Genomic DNA, 19,703 nt, shown 5'->3' with positions numbered 1-19,703 from the left:
AGTCCCAGAAAAGCTTCTTTGGTTTCCAGAATGTCTGCTTGTGGCCTCTGAAAATTCAGCGAGGCTCTGCCTGTGAGAAATAGTTTCCAAGACATCACATGAAAAATATTTTCTGTTGAGGACCTAAGCTCAGTGAGGTCTGATCCTACCCATGAACACCGAGGAAGGCACTCCCTGACTGGGAGCTGCTGGCAGCTCCACTTGCCCCCATCAAACCCCAGGGTTATGATGCCTGTCTTGTGCAGAAAATTTGAGAACCTTCTGGAAAACCCTGGGAGAGGCCAAGATGGGACTTTGCGGCTGGTGCCTACCAGTCCTGAAGCTGGGGAGCCGACCTGTGGTTTTGCACAGGTCCCCACCCTGCCGGAGCCGCTGGTTTCTGGCACAGCCCTAGAGGCGTCCCGAGCCCGGGTTTGGCACAGCTTTCCCAGGCATTCGCCCTCTCTGTTGACTGCCCGTAATATGAACTGCCAAGCCAGTTACTGAAAGGATTTGGAATCTGAGGAGTAACACAATCACCACCTATGCTTTAGGCGAATTTATGGGAACAGTCTGAACAAAATGACCCCTTCCAAACAACCTGGAGTGAGTGCAGCCCTGCCCTGACAGAAGCACCACTTCCTGCGAAGTTGAGCCAGTGGGCAAAGTTGGGCACCCACTGATGTTGTCTGGGCTACTGTCATGTCCATCCGAAAAAAGATCACAAGGACACCTTGTCCCAGAAGGCACGTCCCAGAGAAATCGCTGCAGCACACTCTCCTGAAAAAAAAATGTTCCTTCTTATCAGCACGCACGTGTGTGCTAAGTTGCTTCAGTCATGTCCAGCTCCTTGCGTCCCTATGAATTATAGCCTGCTGCTCCTCTGTCCATGGGATTCTTCAGGCAAAAATACTGGAGTGGGTTGCCATTCCCTTCTCCAGGGGATCTTCCCAAACCTGGTCTCTTAATGGCTCCTGCATTGGCAGGCGGGATCTTTACCACTAGCACCACCCGTGAGGCTCTCTTATCACCATGAAATCATAAAAATTAAAATGCTGAGAAAAAGAGTTTCTTTTGATTACTGGCCTTTTATGGATAACAGGAAACTGGTTTTGTTTTAACCAGCTGCTGGTTTAACCAGATGTTGAAAATCTCTGTCCCGTGGACCAAGGCCTGGCCTGTTTTTAATCCAAAGGACCCTGCCAGGTTATACGGTACAGTGATTCCAGATGGCACGGACCAGCACTGTAGGGCACACTGAGTCACCCCTGCTTCCTGGCCTGCCACTGGCTGCTGTCATTCTGCTTCTGTTTGGTGTTAGCCAGACCCTTCAGATGAGTTCATTTCACTGTAGTTATGTCCTCTTTCCCTAATATCTAAGCATAACACTTCAGTTAGGGCTCAAGTTAACCAGGTTCCACTTGAAAAGTGGCTCTAGCTAGAGAAAAATGTTTCTGGCTCACGTCTAGCCCCTGACCACATTTTGACCATGGGATGACTTTAGCATTCACTTGGCAAGGGCACTTCCATTTGGCTCCCTATGAAGTCACCGAAATTCTAGTTATTTCTGGAGTGTGTGATTGCCTGGTTTATTTGTGAGAACTATCCATCAGGGCTGAGCTATTTTGTTTCTGGAACCGCTTGTGTGATCACAGTTACGAAATGTTTATTTTCTTAGATCGGCTTAAGCTGATAAGGCATTTTTGAGCCATTAAGAATCTTGTAAGTCAAGATTGTTTAGATAGGAGATGATTTTTCTGATGGGGGTAAATCAGATGAATCAAGGTCTCTCCCTTGATTGGGCTATTATGTTAAAGGGGTGTGACTGTCACATGCTCCTTTGAGAAATGGTGTTGCCTCCTTAGGAAGATCGGCTGCCAGCCCACTCTTTCTCCTCTGGCTCACACCCCAGCTGCAACCCAAGGATCTAGAGAGATGAGGCCACCCTGGAGAGGTAAAGGGTCAACTGTGAATGTCAGATAGGGCCACAGGGTCTATTGGCAACCACACCGGGTGCAAGAAGCCCAGAGAAAATATTCCAAATTAATGAGCACTGCAGAAGCTCATGGACTTAAAGGCTCGGCACAAATCTATCTGAAGACAGGCCTTGTACTCACAAATCTTGCTTTCCTGTGGCAAACAGAGAAGGAAATAAATATGCCTTCTGCTGTCAAGAGCACTGAGTAACAAGGACAGAGAAGCAGAATACAGGGGGAGGAGGTACAGGGAGGAGGGGGCAGGGGGTACCTGTCAGGCAGGGCAGCTCTCTCTGAGGAGTAACTCAAATGGAGAGAAGACACCAGTGCTTCCAAAGCAGGGCGGGTAGGGGGTGCAAATGCCCTGAGGAGGGAGTGTGCTGGCCACCAGAAGAGCAGAGAGGGGGTGTGTCTGGAGGGGCAGGTGAGGAGTGGGGAGAGAGCAGGGAGGGCTCAGAGCTGGAGAGCCTCTCAGTAGAGCTGCAGGCCATCCTGACGTGCATTCTTTCTGCCTCCTCCAGTCATGAAATCCTCCACCATCTTGGCAGGGCTTGCACGCCTCTGCTAGTGACCACATCTTCCAGCCTCTAGTGCAATGGAGTGTGGCCACACCATTAAGTTTTTGCCAATGGACCGTAACTGGAAACAGGTTCTGCTGTGTCCCGGTTCGGTGCTCACAGAGCAGGCAGTGTTCCTCACTCCCCTTCATCCTTTCTTACAGGTGGAACCCAGCCCTGGTGTTAGGGTGTCACTTGGTCCACATAGATCAGGGAAGGCCTAGGCAAAGGTTTGAAAAGTGGGGTCCCTAGACCTGCAATGTCAGCATCCCCTGGAAACATATAGAGATGCACATGGTGGGGGGAAGGGGACCCCAGACCCACTGAATTAGAAACTTTGGGGGTGGGGCTCAGCAATCTGTGTTTTAACACACCCTCCAGGGGATTCTGATAACACTCAGGTCTCCAAACCACCGCAGGCTTTCTCATCACAGGCAAGGTTGAACTGCGGGCACAAGCCGCTTTGTTGTGGGGGCTGTCTGTGCCCTGTGGAGCGTTCGGCAGCAGCTCCGGCCTCTACCCACTAGAACCCAGGGGCACACACCCTTCCTCTGCCCTACAGGTTACCACCCAAAATGTTCCCATGCACATTTCCTGTAGTAAGTGTTATCAACTCTTGGGAGAAGAGACAAGAAGCTAATAAAAGCGATTGCCTTTGGGTGCTGTATTGAGGGAGTTTTGAGGGATGTGCTTTTATTTGGTATGTTTCTACTGTGTGCTTGAGTCTTTACCCTGTGTGTTGCTAAAATAAATCTCTAGGCCCAAGGTGGAGTCACTCCTTTCCAGGGTGCCCCATTAGCAATCCGAAATTTGAGAACATTCATGTCCCTGAGAAGGCAGGGTGTCCAGTCGGCCAGTCCCCAAAGGCCAAGCCCATTCTGGGCCTTCTCACTCCCAAAAAGGGTGGGAACTTCGCCTCAGCTAATCAGATATTTTCTATTTGTCTCATCCTTGTTTATTCTTTATCCTATAAAAGCTTCTTGAGATTGCCCACTTTGTGAAGTGTTAAATGTAGTTTGTATTGTCTAAATTGTCTTCTTTAATCACTTTTAAATAGGGTGTTACAATAACAGGGAAGAAATGTTTTAGAAAGACTACATATCGAAAGAGTGGAAACTAGGTTTCTTCACCACAGTTTTGACACCAACTCCAGCGTGTGTGAGTTTTCCCAGGCGATTCGTGGAAGCCTGCAGGGTGTCCTACAGCTCAAATCCTTTCTAACACCACCTGGAGAGAGCATCAGACCCCACAGGTTAGGGACTCAGATGCCACCTGCGAGTCCAGGCAGTCACCTGTACTTCTGACTGACTCTCGACTGGAGGTTCTCACGACTGCATCCTTGGGTTCAGTTAATTTAATAGAGGGGCTCACAGAACTCAGGAAACCAGTTTCCTTACTAGATGACTGACATATCATTAAAGGATACGACTCAGGAACAACTAGCTGGAAGAGATGCACAGGGCAAGAGAGAAAGGGAGTCAGGGAATGGGGCTCCCAGTCCTCGCCGAGCACCCCACTCTCCCTCAGTTCCCATGTTCTCAGCGACTGGAAGCTTTCAGAATCTCATCCTTTTGGGTTTTTGTGGAGGCTTCATTATGTAGGCATAACTGATTAAATCATTGCCCATAGGTGATTGACTCAACCTCCATTCCCTCTCCCCTCCCTGAAAATCAGGGGTTTGCAGCTGAAAGTTCTAACTTTCATTCCTGGTTGGTTCCTCTGGCAACCAGCCCCCCTCAGGTGGGTTCCAAAATTCACCTCATTAACATAACAAATAACGTCTTTATCAGCTTCAATTCAGGAAATTCCAAGGGTTTTAGGAGCGTTGCTTGAAGATCAAACACATATGTCTTATTATAAATCACCATATCACACTGACTACAGGGCTTCTCAGCATCCATAACTCATGCTAACACATTTTTAATCCCTAAAGGTAGCCAAATCCTGGAAATGGCATGCCTCAGAACACTTCTGGAAGCACCGACCTGGCCAACACTGAACCCTCACCATCCAGGAGAGAGTTGAAGGTGGCCAATGCTGGGCATTTTACCAGTAAAATACAGTAAAACAAATACTGGCAAATTAGTTACCGGTAAAACACAGGCTGGTCCTTCCACCCAGGTGAACAATGTGCCCTGAGATATGACGCTCCTTTCAGCAACTTTGGGTCATCCTCGGGGTAGTACATTCTTGAGAGGAGTCCCGCAGGGAGTCACGGTCTTTCTGGTTATACCTCACTTTGGGGATGAACCACCTGTAAGTTCCCCAGGAGCTGGAGGCAGGGGGACTTGGAGGGCTACGGCCCTCTGCACCCCATTCCCCTTCCTTGTCCCTTTCTTGGCTTTATAGGCTCTCTCCTGGCTTCTTTGCCTTCTCTTGTCCCCTCCAGATATTGAGGCAGATGCTTTTCCACCTCCTCACCTGCTCCTTTTAGGGGATGGGGAGGAGGGAGGTAAGAGAGGATGACATTTTAAATTCTAGTAATGATTTTACTATTTATCCCAAAGGTCCCCAGGCATACAGCACACCTAGTGATCTATCAGGGCTTCCCTGGTGGCTCAGACAGTAGAGAATCTGCCTAAAATGCGGGAGACCTGGGTTCAATCCCTGGGTTGGGAAGATCCCCTAGAGGAGGGCATTGCAACCCACTCCAGTATTATTGACTGGAGAATTCCGATAGACAGAGGAGCCTGGCAGGCTACAGTCCTTGAGGTCGCAAAGAGTCAGACACGACTGAGCGACTAAGCACACAGTGATCTATCAAAAGCACTGGAAGTTAACCGAACCAACCCTTCAACTGTTGCTACTCAACCAATAATGGTGACCATTCTGTAGCTGCAAACACATCAAATCCTAATCATTTCTTTCCTCACTAAATGAGTTGCTGCTGCTGCTGCTGCTAAGTCACTTCAGTCGTGTCCGAGTCTGTGTGACCCCATAGATGGCAGCCCACCAGGCTCCGCCGTCCCTGGGATTCTCCAGGCAAGAACACTGGAGTGGGTTGCCGTTTCCTTCTCCAACGCATGAAAGTGAAAAGGGAAAATGAAGTCACTCAGTCGAGTCCGACTCTTCACGACCCCATGGACTGCAGCCTACCAGGCTCCTCCATCCACGGGATTTTCCAGGCAAGAATACTGGAGTGGGGTGCCATTGCCTTCTCCACTAAATGAGTTAATAGTCATCTAAAGGGCTCATAACAGGGCCTGGCATGTGGTGACTGCTGGTTTTGTTTTGTTTAGCCATTATTATATCATCATACTCTACATTCAACATTTCTCACTATTTAACAGCCTCTGGAATTATCCAGACGTTCAGTGAACAGCATTATAGCATGAATGTGGAAAGAAGAGATAAGCATGTGACTGGACCCACAAAGTAAGTAAGATTTCCACAGCAGTAGGAAAATGAGGATAGAACCATAGGGACTTCCCTCAAGGTCCAGTGGTTAAGACTCCAACTTCTACTGCAAAAGCACGGGTTCCAACCCTGTTTGAGGAATTAAGATCCCTCATACTGAGCTATGCAGTCAAAAACACACACTGTAGATCCACAGAGCTGTAGATAATGAGATTCTCTCACAGCCATGGATGCTAACTCAGGTGTCTCCCATTTTGTACTGCTCCAGTGTGACTTCCTCCACCCACAAGCAAGTGGTTCTCAAATTTTGGCACAGGTCAGAATCCCTTGGAATCCCTCAGATGCTTGCTAAAAAGACCATCGGCTCCACCCTCCTGAGTTTCTGAATTAATAGGTTGGGGTAGATCCGGAGAATTTGCATCTGAAACAGATTTTCAGATGCTGCTGACGCTCTTCTTTGGGAACCACTGCCCTTCGTGTTAACTTAGACCCTGGCATTTAAATAAACCTTTTGCTCAGATCAGGGCACGGGTCCAGCTTGTCACCATTCATCAAGGTCCTGTCATTCATTGTGTTTGTTTTGCGGCACCTTTGCTTGTGAGAGGCATGCCCCCTTCTACAGGTCCTTGTACAGGTCACTGATGAAAATGTGAACCGGACTGGCAAAGGACAAAATCCAGGTCAGGTTAATTAAAACCCTGCTTTAGGTTCAATCCATTATAATTACAGCGGTAGTTCTCAATCCTGATTAAACTTTAACATCACAGGGGAAGGTTAAAAAACAACCAAAAAAACAATTTTTAAAAAAAATCTCTCCAAGTGATTCTAATGTGCAACCAGGGCTGAGAACCGCCATCCAGAGATCTTATAGGTTTAACTTGTTGCTGCTGCTGCTGCTAAGTCGCTTCAGTCGTGTCCGACTCTGTGCGACCCCATGGACTGCAACCTACCAGGTTCCTCCATCCATGGGATTTTCCAGGCAAGAGTACTGGAGTGGGGTGCCATTAATTTGTTAAATCAACCCAATTGAGCTGTCCTGCCCACGTAGTTTCATTTAAGCTATTGTGTGGGATGTTGTCAAAACCTTTGCTGACATCATGTGTGTTTTTCCACAGCTGGATCATTGCTCTTTCAAAACCATAAAATTATATTGGGCTAGCATGACATGGTTTTAGGGAATCATACAAACTTTAAAGATCAGATTTAAATATGTTTATAGTTGTTGAGGCCTTTTGCCTGGGGTTGATGTCAAGCTCACAGAATTGTATCCATTTAGTTTATATAATCCCAATGTAATATGTGTGTTCTGCTCAGTTGTGTCTGGCTCTTTGCAACCCCATGGGCTGTAGCCAGCCAGGCTCCTCTGTCCATGGGATTTTCCAGGCAAGAGTACTGGGGTGGGTTGTCATGTCCTCCTACAGGGGATATTCCAGACCCAGGGATTGAACCTGCATCTCTTGCATCTCCTGCATTGGCAGGCAGGTTCTTTACCACTGCGCCACCTGGGAAGCTCCCAGTGTAATGATATTTAACATTTATTGCTTGTTGACTTTGTCTCAGCCACAGTGCTTAGTGCTCTTTTTAAATATCCAATCCTACAAAATAGATACTGTTATTTCTATTTTACAGATGTGAAATCAAGTTTCAATTTTAGCTGACTCCAGGGCTCGTGCTTTTAAATACTAGCTGTTGCTTCCATTTTTAATTGCGAGACACCATCTTGTTCTTCAAATGTTTTATGATGTCTTACAAGGATGCTAAAGATATGAGGAAGCATGAAATAAATAACTGGAATAAAGACAGACCAGAGAGAAGCAAAATGAACTGTGGATCAGAACAAAATGTTTGAGCATTTGCTAACTGCAGGGTCACTGGTTTGGCTTTGAGTGTTCTGAAAAGTCAAAATAGGAACACATGTTCAATTGCTCAGTCAGCACTGAACGCAAACATTGCTCAGGAGAAGTATCTGGGAAACCTGGGGCTTCTTAAAGATGATACTGAGGATTAAAGGAATGTCTGCAAAAACATCCTCATGATCTATGCAGACAAGAGTGTCACAGGACTCAGTGAACCACAATTTATACCATCCACTTCCTCCCTCATAAAAAAACAAACAGAATTTTGGCTTGCTTTATACTTCTTCAAAAATTTCTTCATTCCCATTTCCAGTACCTTTCCCATCACTAATCACTCACTCCAAAAGAAGATTAATAACCACCATGCAAGTCTTGGCTCACATTTTCTCAGTACTCCAGAATGTAATAATAATAGTTGGAGTAGTTAGGATTTCCTTTTACAGTTTCACAGTTTCTTGGCTCACCTTTCCTTTTGGATTCTCGTGCATGAAATCACACCTGACTTTAAGGAATGAGGTTTCCCCTTGCATGAAGTCGATGTGCTATTTCCCAGGCGGCTGTCAGGTCTGCAGGTGAGGTTAGCGTGAACGGGAATAACAAGGTGCCCGTCACAGTGCCAGTGCACCGGCCCATCCCTCCATGCAGCTTGATAATGTGGAGTCAAGAACAGCAGATTCCCTCGTGTCAGTTGAAACCAGTGATGAGACCCATAATTTGTCACTTACCTGTATGAGACTATACAGTAATGGGAGTTTTATCTTGAAAGATATCAGTGTTTTCTTGCCATCTGAAAAAGACATGATGTTAAACGTGCTGGGATTTTTGAAAGGAGATCTGTTGACACAAGACTGATGGTTAGGATAGAATCATGCATGATTTGGAAAGTACTCTGTCATCTTCTAACATTAAGCCAGGTAACTCCTCTTTAGCTGGTTCCTTATCCTTCAGATCCCACCTTGAGTACCGGCTCCTCAGCTGAGCCTTCTCTGACATCTCTGAATAGGCAGTCCTTGTCCCTTGATGATTTTTTGTTTACTTATTGCAGTCAGTAAACATTCCCTATTCTGCTACACAGAAGGGCAGCAGGACTTCCCTTGTGGTCTCAGGGCCTAGATCAGGGTTTGGTTCATAGTAGGGGCACTGTAACCACCTGCTGGAAAGAGTGAAAACAGCCAAACACGTGGCTGTGGAGTCAGGCTCTGAGGAGAATGTTGGGACCAAGTCTACATCATGAGAAGAGAGTGAGGCTGTTCTGATATCCGGAGTGATCACAGAAACATAAAGGGTGAAGGAGAGGGCTCCTGAAGGAAAAGCTCATTTCATCATTCCTGATAATCAACATGAACAGATGATTAGAGCAAATGAAATTTAGGAGTAAAGGTGATTGCCATGTGCCTCAGAGGAAGGAAAATGGAACACGAAATCCTCAGTGGGAAGTACAGGAAGAGCTGAGGTGGGCAGAACATTGCCATATACGTCAACCTGCCCCCTCCCACATCCACCAAGCACACTTTCCGCCACTTCCCTCACGCGAGGCTTCACCATCTGCACCGATTCCCTTGAGATGGTGCCCCAGGATCACCCAGCAGGGGCTAAGAACCAAAGCCACAGGGTCAGCTTTTCCTACAGTTGGAAGAAACGAGGAATACGATTAGAGGTTTAGGAAGAACCACTATCAAGAACAGCAGAAAGAAGACACCTAAAACACAGACCCACATAACGAATGAGGTGGAAACAATAGCAGGAAGATGTAGCCAGAAGAGCGAGGAGAAGCAGGCAAATCTAAGGGGGATGAAGAATGCTGCAACCCTGTCTCCCCGTGGCCCTGTCAGGCGTCCAGGCTAAGCCTGTGAAGCTCCTCTCTGCTCCACACAGCCGAGCACTCCTCAGGCCCCTGCAGGACGTCGGGAAAGGGGCACAGGGAGGGGGCAGGGGCAGGTGGCAGGCAGCCATGGACGAGGAAGACCCTGCACCAGTGCCTCCACCCCCGCCCCGTTACGGAGAGCGCTGGGCTAGGAAAGGGAAAGCACAAAAAAAGACTATGAGAATGTGCCATGGAAAGGGCTTTGTCCGAAAAGGATGCTTGGTGTGTTATTGTTTAGGTCATCTCTTAACCAAAAATTACATGCACGTTTACTTAAACGATCTTGGAAATGCTTTTATAACTTGTTCAAAGCTTTCCAAATGAAGAGTTTGAGTGTTTTTTAGTCCTTGATTAAAAATATAAAAGTCTAACACATTTTAATTAGTTCACATTAATCTGCCTTAGACAAAGATGAAAATTTACTAGCCAGGTATTCACAAAAAGCCTTTGCATAATTGATGAGTACATGTGAACTAATGCACAGCCTGACTTACTGTGACCAGCAGTGCCCTTTCTCCATTTAGAGGTTGGAAGCCATCTTTTTTTCAGCCATGGCAGTGCACTCAAACCAACCATCACACTAGGCTGAACTTGGAAACTGACATTGGAATTACTGTGTCACGGTCTTAAAACAATATTTAAAATGAAGTGTTTATTGTTCTCCTTAAAGACACTGGATATCAACTTTTTAATCGTTAGTATTTTTAAACTATTTTGTTTCACCTCATTTAAAACTTCTATCTATATAATTTAGTGAAACTTTAAAATAAATATTCAGATAATGATATAAGTTCAAATGACTTGCTAATAAGGGTTTTCAACCAAAACAGTTGATTATTCACTTTAGAGATATGAAAGCAATTAATCTATGAAGTGTAAGTACTAAGAACATTCTTTTTCATCTTTTGTTACCAATTTTAATTAATAACTGCTGTAGCTGCTCCATACCCCAGGTCTTATATTTCCCTAATCATTCTGGTCGTTTCTAAAGATGGCAACAAAAAACTTTACCTACTAGGAAGTTCCACTTCTTAAAAACCAAAGGCAATTCTGTGATCTTTTTTTTTATTTAGGCAATACAAGGGTTTTAGAAGTCTAAAGTAAAAAAAGAAATGACTGTCAAGAACAAAGGTTGGACCCAATTAATTGAAACCTGTTGCCGTAGCATTTCTCTGCCACACATAGACAGACTGGGGAGTGCCTCTGTTTTTTTTTTTTTTTTTTGTGGGGGGTGTTTTTTTTAATTATTTATTTTGGCTGCAATGGTTCTTCAGTGCTTCTCTAGTTGTGGTTTGAGGGCTTCTCGTTGCGATGGTTTCTCTTGTTGTGGTCACAGGCTCCAGGTGCTCGGGCTTCAGTAACTGTGGCACACAGGCTCAGTAGTTGAGGCATACAGGGCCCAGCTGCTCTGAGGCTCATGGGATCTTTCTGGACCAGGGATGGAACGCGTGTCTCCTGCATTGGCAGACGGATTCTCAACCACTGGACCACTGGGAAGTCCTCCCCTCTGGTTTTAACTCAGGACAAATTAAGGACCCTGGAGACTCCATATCTCAGGAGAGAACCTGAGTTGGGCTCCTTACTATACAGATCACCCTTCTAGAAAGTGAAGCAGACCTTTCCTTGCCTTGAACTTTAATGCCATCAGAAGTGATTTGCAGAACTCACTGGAATTAAAGCTGGGTGATGTGAATTATTAACTAGTCAGTCAGGAGACTGAGGATCCCCCTGACCCTGCAGGCAACCATTAGCTGAAGCTCTCTTCTCAGTTTTTCCCTTTGTAAAATTAGATAGAAAATGATTTTCCAGTATGAAACAGAAGGTTCTTTCCAATCTGAGATATTTTGAGCTATCCCAAACCCTTAAAGTAGTTTCCATTTAGGACAATATGGCCGGTAAATTATTTTTACATTGCAAGTTTCTGGATCTTAACCTGTAGAATGTTTGGTCACACTTGATAGAGGGAAGTTTCATACAGGGGTTTCCCCTATGGCTCAGCAGGTTAAAAAATCTGCCTTCCAACACAGGAGATGAAGATTTGATCCCTGGGTGGCAAAGGTCCCCTGGAGGAGGAAATGGCAACCCGCTCCAGTATTCTTGCCTGGAGAATCCATGGACAGAAGAGCCTGATGGGCTACAGTCCATGGGGTCGCAAAGAGTCAGACAAGACTGAGCATATGGCACAACGATGATAGAGGAAAGGAGATGGAAGGCCGGGGTGTTCCGACATGTCAGCTGTGGTTCCTGCAGTTTTTAAGTCTTCAGTGTCATACTATCAGCGACAAAGTCAAAACCAGTCTATGAATTCTAATCCTACGGATCACAAATCATATATACTTAGCTGGAGGGCCTCCGTTGAATGACTCACATATGCATGCTCTCATTCAGGTTAGGCAGGTTCCAAAATTAATTGTCCTGGTGTGTATTACATCAGTTTGGTTAAGCCAGGACTACTTTTCCCTGTGTCCCCTTGCCTCACGGTTCTAAATTAGAATTAACTCAAAGACATGCTTGTGTGATTTTTAAAAGGTAAAGTGAAGCCAGGGCCACTTTTCTCTGAAGGGCATCAGTCAAGTACGGTGACGGACAGGCATGAGGTGTCTGTGGGTCGATTTGTCCTCGTTCTCCACCTCCAGCTCTTCTTCCCGTGTTCCGACCTTGAGCAATTACCAAGGCTGGCTCCAATCCCACCTCCAAACACTGGCTGTAGATGCAGAGGTGGTCACTGCGTGGTGGCCACAGCTGCCCCCAAGCCCTCACCCAGGCCTATGTCGGCACCTACATGCGTTCTGCCTCTCAGAAGGGCCTTCTGAGTTCTCATGAGCACCTCCTTCTGCACCTTCCCCTCTGCAGCTTCTCGAACAGTAGTATTTTCTCTTATTCTGGTAACAACTTCTGCATCCTACAGCCCTCAGAGCAATCTTTTTCCCCCAATTCACCAACCGAACACAGATCCCCAAATGAACACTGTTGTACTATCTACGTGTGACTCCTCACAGGGCCCCCAACTGAGTGTTCTGCCTCACAGGGTGCTTCCTGGGGATTCAAGGTCTTCCGTCTGAGAGGGTATGCTGCCGCTGCTGCTGCTAAGTCGCTTCAGTCATGTCCGACTGTGTGTGACCCCATAGACGGGAACCCACCAGGCTCTCCCATCCCTGGGATTCTCCAGGCAAGAACACTGGAGTGGGTTGCCATTTCCTTCTCCAGTGCATGAAAGTGAAAAGTGAAAGTGAAGTCGCTCAGTTGTGTCCGACTCCTATCGACCCCATGGACTGCAGCCTACCTGGCTCCTCCATCCATGGGATTTTCCAGGCAAGAGTACTGGAGTGGGGTGCCATTGCCTTCTCCCTGAGAGGGTATACATTTTATCAAAAGACAGACAACATACAAGTGCACACGAGTGTGTGCATACAGTTGTGTGTTGGGGAAGAACACAACAGGAAACTTTCTTAGTTTAAAAACTTGCCTCTGTGAATCCTCAGGCAATGATGTGAACCATGACTTTTATCTGACCCCAGCTAAGACACAGGTGACTGTCCAACCTGTAAACACAGGCCCGTGTCCACTGTCCTCTCCACCCAGCGCCATCTCATGACAGCACCCATTGGCACATACCACGGATGAGTCTGGTCTGAGCAGCCCTACTATGTACACAGAGTAGAGGTGTCACACTTGGGGAGCAATACTTGAAAAACAAGACACCAATCCCTCAGAGAACTCACTGCTGGTTAGGGAACAGTCACACTCTGACCTACAGGTGTTCATATACATGCTAAGTCACTTCATTCATGTCCAAATCTTTGCAACCCTATGGACCATAGCCCGCTATGCTCCTTTGTCCATGGACTTTTCCAAGCAAGAACACTGGAGTGGGTTGCCATGCCCTCCTCCAGGGGATCTTCCTGACCCAGGGATTGAACCCACATCTCTTACGTCTCCTGCACCGGCAGGCAATTACCGAGGCTGGCTTCTTCACCACTAGTGCCACCTGGGGTGGTCCTTCAGCCTTTTGCTGAAAAGCAAAAACCCAACATTAAAAAAAAAACAGAAACGCATAAAAGTATGAGTATGAATTATTTGTTTTATTGCTTTGTATCTTATTTAATGCAGAGTTGATGTTTTTGAGTAATGGTAATAAGATGTCCAAAATTCAACATTATTAAACATTCAAACAGTAAAGAATGTGGGAAAAAGATCTCACATGTTAACTCCGCTAAATTATAGCTGGTGGAACAATTCATAATAAAGGCTATAGGCTTGTCATCATGGTTTATGACACGGGCAACGGTAGAGTCCCGGTGTCAACCAACTGTGTAGGCACCAGGGGTGGCATGTGTACCTCCCTTGGAAACATCTGGAAAGATCTAGAAAGACTCCGGGTATAAAAACCCTTCCTTTCACCTCAGGCTTGAAAGACACACCCACCACAGAGGGTGTCAAAGAACTCCTGTGGAATAGAAGTGGTTATGATGATAAAGACCAGAAATGGTTCTGCTGTCGAGAAGTGAACTTGCTTACACGTCCCCTCTCTAATCTACCGCCCGCTCTAGCTTGTCATGAGCAAGGGCCTCAGGTGGCGACCAGATGACACCAGGCAGCGGCCTTTGGACGGCTGAAGGCACTGGATCTCCTCATCCTGAGGGAGTGGGTCACTGGGTTGTGACTTACACTCAACACACACATCCTACCATGAAAAACTGCTCTCAGCTGCCATACATTTGATGTAATTCCAGGCTGAAAAGTCTGAAGACTTTAAAACCCCAGAATGTCTGGGGCCCCTGAAAGTCCTGACGTGCTGGGCAACTTCAGCAAGGAATCTGATTCCCAAGGGGTGGAGGCTCGAAGGGACACAGGCTGCTCACATCACATGGCAGCACAACATAAATACGTGACTCTACAGTGTGGATATGAGACACCACAGTGAAATAATAAATACTTCAAAATCTACAGCTGTCAGTCACACGCTGGCCATACCCGGTACAGTCTAAAAACTGGTGATTTTCCCATAAAAACATGTATCTACAGTGAATGCGACCAATACTTAATAAGGGCTAAGCAAAAACATATGAAAACTATTCTTCAAAGACAAACTTCATTAAATATCAAGCATAGTGACCAAATTTAAGATGTCAAATTTAAGTAAATCACTTTTGATTTTTCCCAGGGGTAATTTGGGGTTTCCGCAACAAGAATGGTCAAGGGCCAACTGCACCCCACCGGTGATGCTGAGGGTGTAAGTCATGCAGACCCTCTTGGAAGAACAATGGACACATCTTTGCCAGAGGAAGCATACCTCCAGCCTCTTCATTCTCTGAAATACCAGAGAACAAATGCCCTTTACAGACACAGTGATGCTGAAAAAGAAAGCAACAAAGAAACATAAAGGTGCATTTATTCGAGTCCATGCCATCTAATCTACTGAGTACAGTAATTAAGACTGGAAAAGGGAAGAATTAAACTTAAACAACAACAAAAACACTGGGACGTTCGTCCCCTGCATTGTGAGTCAGTTCAGAAGAATGTGTGTGCTGGCAAGCCAGTCTCCTCCCTGAGAAGCACGCTTCGTTCTCCGTTCTCCTCCAGCATTTTCATCTCTCTCAGTTAAGGCCTGGACAGTGTCAGGGTGGTGGCCACACCTGTTCTGGAGCTGTGGGCTGGCAGGAGCTGGGCCCCAGGCCATCAGTCACCCGAGGGCTTGGGCAGTGTGGGGTCAGACTCCCAGCTGCCCAGCTCTGCCGTCTGCCTCCGGAGCTGCTCCACCGTCTGCAGCAGGGCTGACCTCTCCAGCTCCAAGGCCAGGGTCGCCTGCTTCAGCTTGCTCTCGCTAGTCAGGAGCTTCTCAACAGTGGCTTCCAGGCTCTGGATCCTCCCATTGGCGACCTGGAGAATAAAAGAAGACATGTGAATGTAACTGCCTGGGAGACGGTGGGAGATCCATTGTGTGCTCTGCTGTCCAGCCTTGGGGGAACTGTGGAGCCTAATTCTGGCAGAGACACACCTTTCCGCATTTATTATCACTTCTGGCCACAAAAGACTCTATTTCCCAGGCTCCCTCAAGGGTGGGCTGGGCCATCCGGAGACCCTCCAACGTCTTTTTCCTCTGTGTGGCTACTCTGGAAGCCACACGTGGAGACAGTGGCTTCCCAGTGCGGAGGAAGCCTGGTCCCCGAGTTGCCTACTGGAGACAGCTGGGAAATGGTCCAAGACTGCTTCGTGGAGACGAGGTGGTGAGTGTACAGTGCTGAGTGTACAGTGCTGAGCCCTGGGATCCAGGGTGCTGTTATTGCAGCACAGTCTGCCTGCTCTGACAAACACAGGCAGCTACAGGTGCACACTGGTCTTAGACAGACCATCCAAATGGTTTCTATGTGAAGGCCCACGTAAGAACAGCTCTCTAACCTGAACCTTTCGTTTTCCCTCCAGTACCAACAACCGGCATTTCCCCCAGAACGTGTGGAGCGCCCAGGGGACCGAGCTCTGCTAAGAGGGTCACATGTGTGGCCTCACTGACCAGACACCAGTCGTGTCCCCACTCCCCCCAGTCTGTATCCTCAACACTCAGTCAGTGTCTGGCAGCCCTTCCAGGCGCTTCTCTCTAGCAACGGACTCTCCTCCTCTTTTGAGTCCTCTTGGACAGGCTTCCCAGGCAACCACAGAATTGGCTCCAGCTGTCCGCTGCATCCCCCCACATTCAGGCCCAGAGTCTGCAAGGCACTGCTCTGGCTCACTCATCCGCCCAGCCCTCTTCGTGTCCCCATGGACTAAATGGTGTTTTTTTTCCCCCTCATTTTCAAAACAAGGGAAACAGTTTTTTGAGCAAGGTAACACCTGTGCCAGACAGACAATTTATGACTCAAAGCTGAGCTCCAGCTGTGACACTGGAACACTCAAAACAGAAAGAAAAAAGGCCTGAGACCCTAAGTCTGTCAGTTACCGGGCAGCAGGTAGTCACACTCAGGGGCTAAGTCCAAGCAGCCCTCTCAGACCCTCATACTCCTGCCCACAGTCAAGGCCTACAGCCGGTCCCACCTTATCTCCTCCAGGGACCACTCCTGCCGAGGCCATGGCACTCCCAGGGGTACCTGCCAGCTTAGCAGTGAGCTGTTATGCATGGTTGTTTACTGTTTGGCATGAATGTCAGGTCTCCTCCTCAATCAGACTGAAGCTCTCTCACCCTGCATGTGGGTCTGATCTCCCATAGGCACCCAGCTCACAGACACTCAGTGACTCAATGATTATTATGAAAAACGCACATCCCTTATCATATGGCAGTATCAGGCGTGTCTATGCAATTGTCTCATGCGTGCTGCTGGACAAAAGAGGTTAGACAGTTTAGTCTCCAGCTGCCAGAGGACAATCTTCAGTGTTCAACAAGAAAATAAATGGGGTTTTGGTATGTCCAACTATATGAATGGAACGGAGTCAAAACACAGGTCAATTTTGATAGTTTGGGGAAAAAAACAAAGATTTATGTTGGAAAATTAAGTAATGCACTGAACACCTATCCCTGGGCTCCGAAAACTGTTTTAAAAAATAAAAAGAAAAAAAGGAAGAGAGCCTCATAGAACTTCTGTGGTCTGGCTGAAAGATAGTAATTCCATGTGACTCAGAGGGTAAAGGGAAGACTACACTCAGGCCCCCACAAACTAACTTGCCATAATCCCTAGCACAACTCTTTGAACATCTGTTGTTACTAATTACCGCCTGATGCCTTTCTGGAGGGCTATAGAAGTTGGAGCAGTTTTTCACAACTCCTCTCCTCACAAGGAGTGAAGTTCACAGTATCATGGAAGCAGCACCAAATTACCTCCCCTTTTTACCACAATCCCACGTGGGTATCAGCCTAGTAAAATCAACCTTCTATTGGAGTGCTATTTTAACAAGACAAATGCTTCTAACGGAGATCTGAGCTTTCCATCCTGCTGTATTTCAGGGATCAGCTGTTTGTCTGGAGGGATTTAAAATTCCCACCTACACTGCAGGTCCTTACGTGCAAGACAAGGTTCTTTGTCCCCTGGCGCCTCCCCTTCAGGTTACAGCTGAGATCCCCCTGGAGAAATCACACCCAGACTCGGTCATTTTCACAGTTAGGATATCTCTATCTTAGGGGAACACAAAGCCGACTTTGAGAATGTGACTGGGAGTCAGGACTGGGTAGGCTAAGCCTTTTCTTTGTTCCTCTACAGTAACTATCTACTAGGTTATACTGGCATAAAATCCCTGCTGGGAAGAGTACATTTTAGACAAGGGTTGACTGATTAAGCTCCCAAATGCTGGCCTTTCTCCCATCACTGCCAAGTTTGCATCTGCAAAGCAGCAACTTTTAGGCAGAAAAATAAGAGGCTTAGATCAGGACGGAAAGCTTATTCTAAGGACAGCCTAGAACACCACAGAATACATATTTTGAAAATAATACAAATTTTTCTCCACAGTAGCTCAAAAGTAATTTTTAAACCCCACCTCCACCAACAGACACATTTCCATAACAATGATAGCTGTACCACCGATCAGATCATGACACTTAAAAAGCAGATGATACGGTTACTTTACTCCATCTGATTGGTGGAGGAGTCGTGCAGAGCAGTAAGGTAATTTTCTGTCCTTGTCACATAAATGAGGAAATCAGAGCAGATGGGTGACAGTGGGTGACACTGGATCTGGCAAGACCTGGGTCTCTGGTCTGCATCTCTGTGCTCACTCCCTCTTGCCCTCCAGCATATGCGATCTGGGTATGTCCCCACCCACATTTATGCAGGCCAAGATGGAAACTTCCAGAGGGGAGAATCGTGCCCTTCGTGAACCTAACTTTTGTATTTGTACCAAGGACTCACAATTATGATCACAGCTCTGGTTTATTCTGTTATTCCTCACTTGATGTCACTTTGAGGACCTAGCTGGTTTTGCTCCTGAAAGCTCCTGCCTTTGATTCTCCCATCATTATTCAAAGCACAATGGCTGGTGTTTGGTTAATAGAACCAGAGCGCCGTGGACCCAAGCTCAGTTCTTGGCACACCTCCTGAAAGGGTAAGTGTAGAAACAGTCTCTCAGAAAGTTCCAGGACAGTCCGACCTTAGCAAAGGATAATCTGTCTGCTCCCTGACAAACCGGAACAGCTCTCCTGGGCCACCTTTGATCCCAACTACAAACAGAGCAGAAAGGGCCTCCAGCGGCGGGAAGCTCAGCCTGCGGGCCTCTGGTGAGTTAATGAACCACCACATGCTCAAGGCTCAGGTGGCGGCCTTGTAAACATGCCCTACCTGCAGCTGTTCAAGGAGGTCAAGGTTCTGTTTGCGTAAGCTGCTGTTGGTCTTCTCTAGTTTGTCCATTCTTTGGTTGTCACTGAGAGGAGAAGAATCGATAAGCTCTTCCTGAAGCACGTGGTACTCAACTTCATAAGCTTGTAACTGTTTCGAGATGTCCGTCTCAAACACCTGTCTCACAGAAAAGTCATCAGGCATTGGAAATGAGAAAAATCACACACACACACTCCCACTCTCTCACACACATGTGACCATGTCAGTGGGTATCCACTGAGCACCTACTCTGCACCCAATGCTATTTAGTGATAAACACAGAAAACTCTCTGAATGGAGAAGAGAATAATTTTACTTGGGAAGAGAGAATTTAAGGAGCATTTGGAAATAAACTGAGAGAAACAATAAGTATAGGGCTTTCGTGGTGGCTCAGTGGTAAAAGAATCCATCTGCTAATGCAGGAGACTTGGGTTTGATCTGTCAGTCAGAAAGATCCCCTGGAGAAGGAAATGGCAACCCAGTTCAATATTCTTGCCTGAAAAATTCCATGGACTGAGGAGCCTGGTAGGCTACAGTCCACAGGGCCACAAAGTGTAAGACATGTCTTAGTGACTCAACAACAACAATTGTCAGTGTAGGTCTCTGATGCCATTTTTCAAAGGCAAAACCTTATTTTTTTAAAAGCTTAAAAGAGTTTCTTTTTAATTCTTATCTCAGTATTCAGATCTTTTTTCTCTGAAAATTCTATTAGATACATCAACTATGGGTCAACGACAGAATAAAACAAAAGAATCACAGCCCTACTTGCCCAGTCACCAGGTCAAAGTTTAATTATAGTTCAGCTGGGTTTTCAGAGTTAC

The 19,703-nt window shown here is 46.7% G+C and overlaps 1 protein-coding gene across 1 annotated transcript in view; it reads right to left on the bottom strand.

Annotated features, from left to right (window-relative positions):
* Positions 1-13,656: 13,656 nt before the first annotated feature.
* TBC1D1 (TBC1 domain family member 1) overlaps positions 13,657-19,703 on the bottom strand; it is a 225,209-nt gene continuing 219,162 nt past the window's right edge. Inside the window, 2 exon segments of the mRNA XM_070372259.1 lie at positions 13,657-15,469; positions 18,847-19,020. Of these exon segments, the coding sequence (XP_070228360.1) occupies positions 15,269-15,469; positions 18,847-19,020 (375 nt within the window). The 3' untranslated portion in view covers positions 13,657-15,268.

The sequence above is a fragment of the Bos mutus genome, chromosome 6, assembly GCF_027580195.1.
Source record: "Bos mutus isolate GX-2022 chromosome 6, NWIPB_WYAK_1.1, whole genome shotgun sequence".
NCBI lineage: Eukaryota > Metazoa > Chordata > Mammalia > Artiodactyla > Bovidae > Bos > Bos mutus.
Note: the sequence above shows the minus strand (reverse complement) of the source record. Positions and strands in the feature narration are given on the sequence as shown.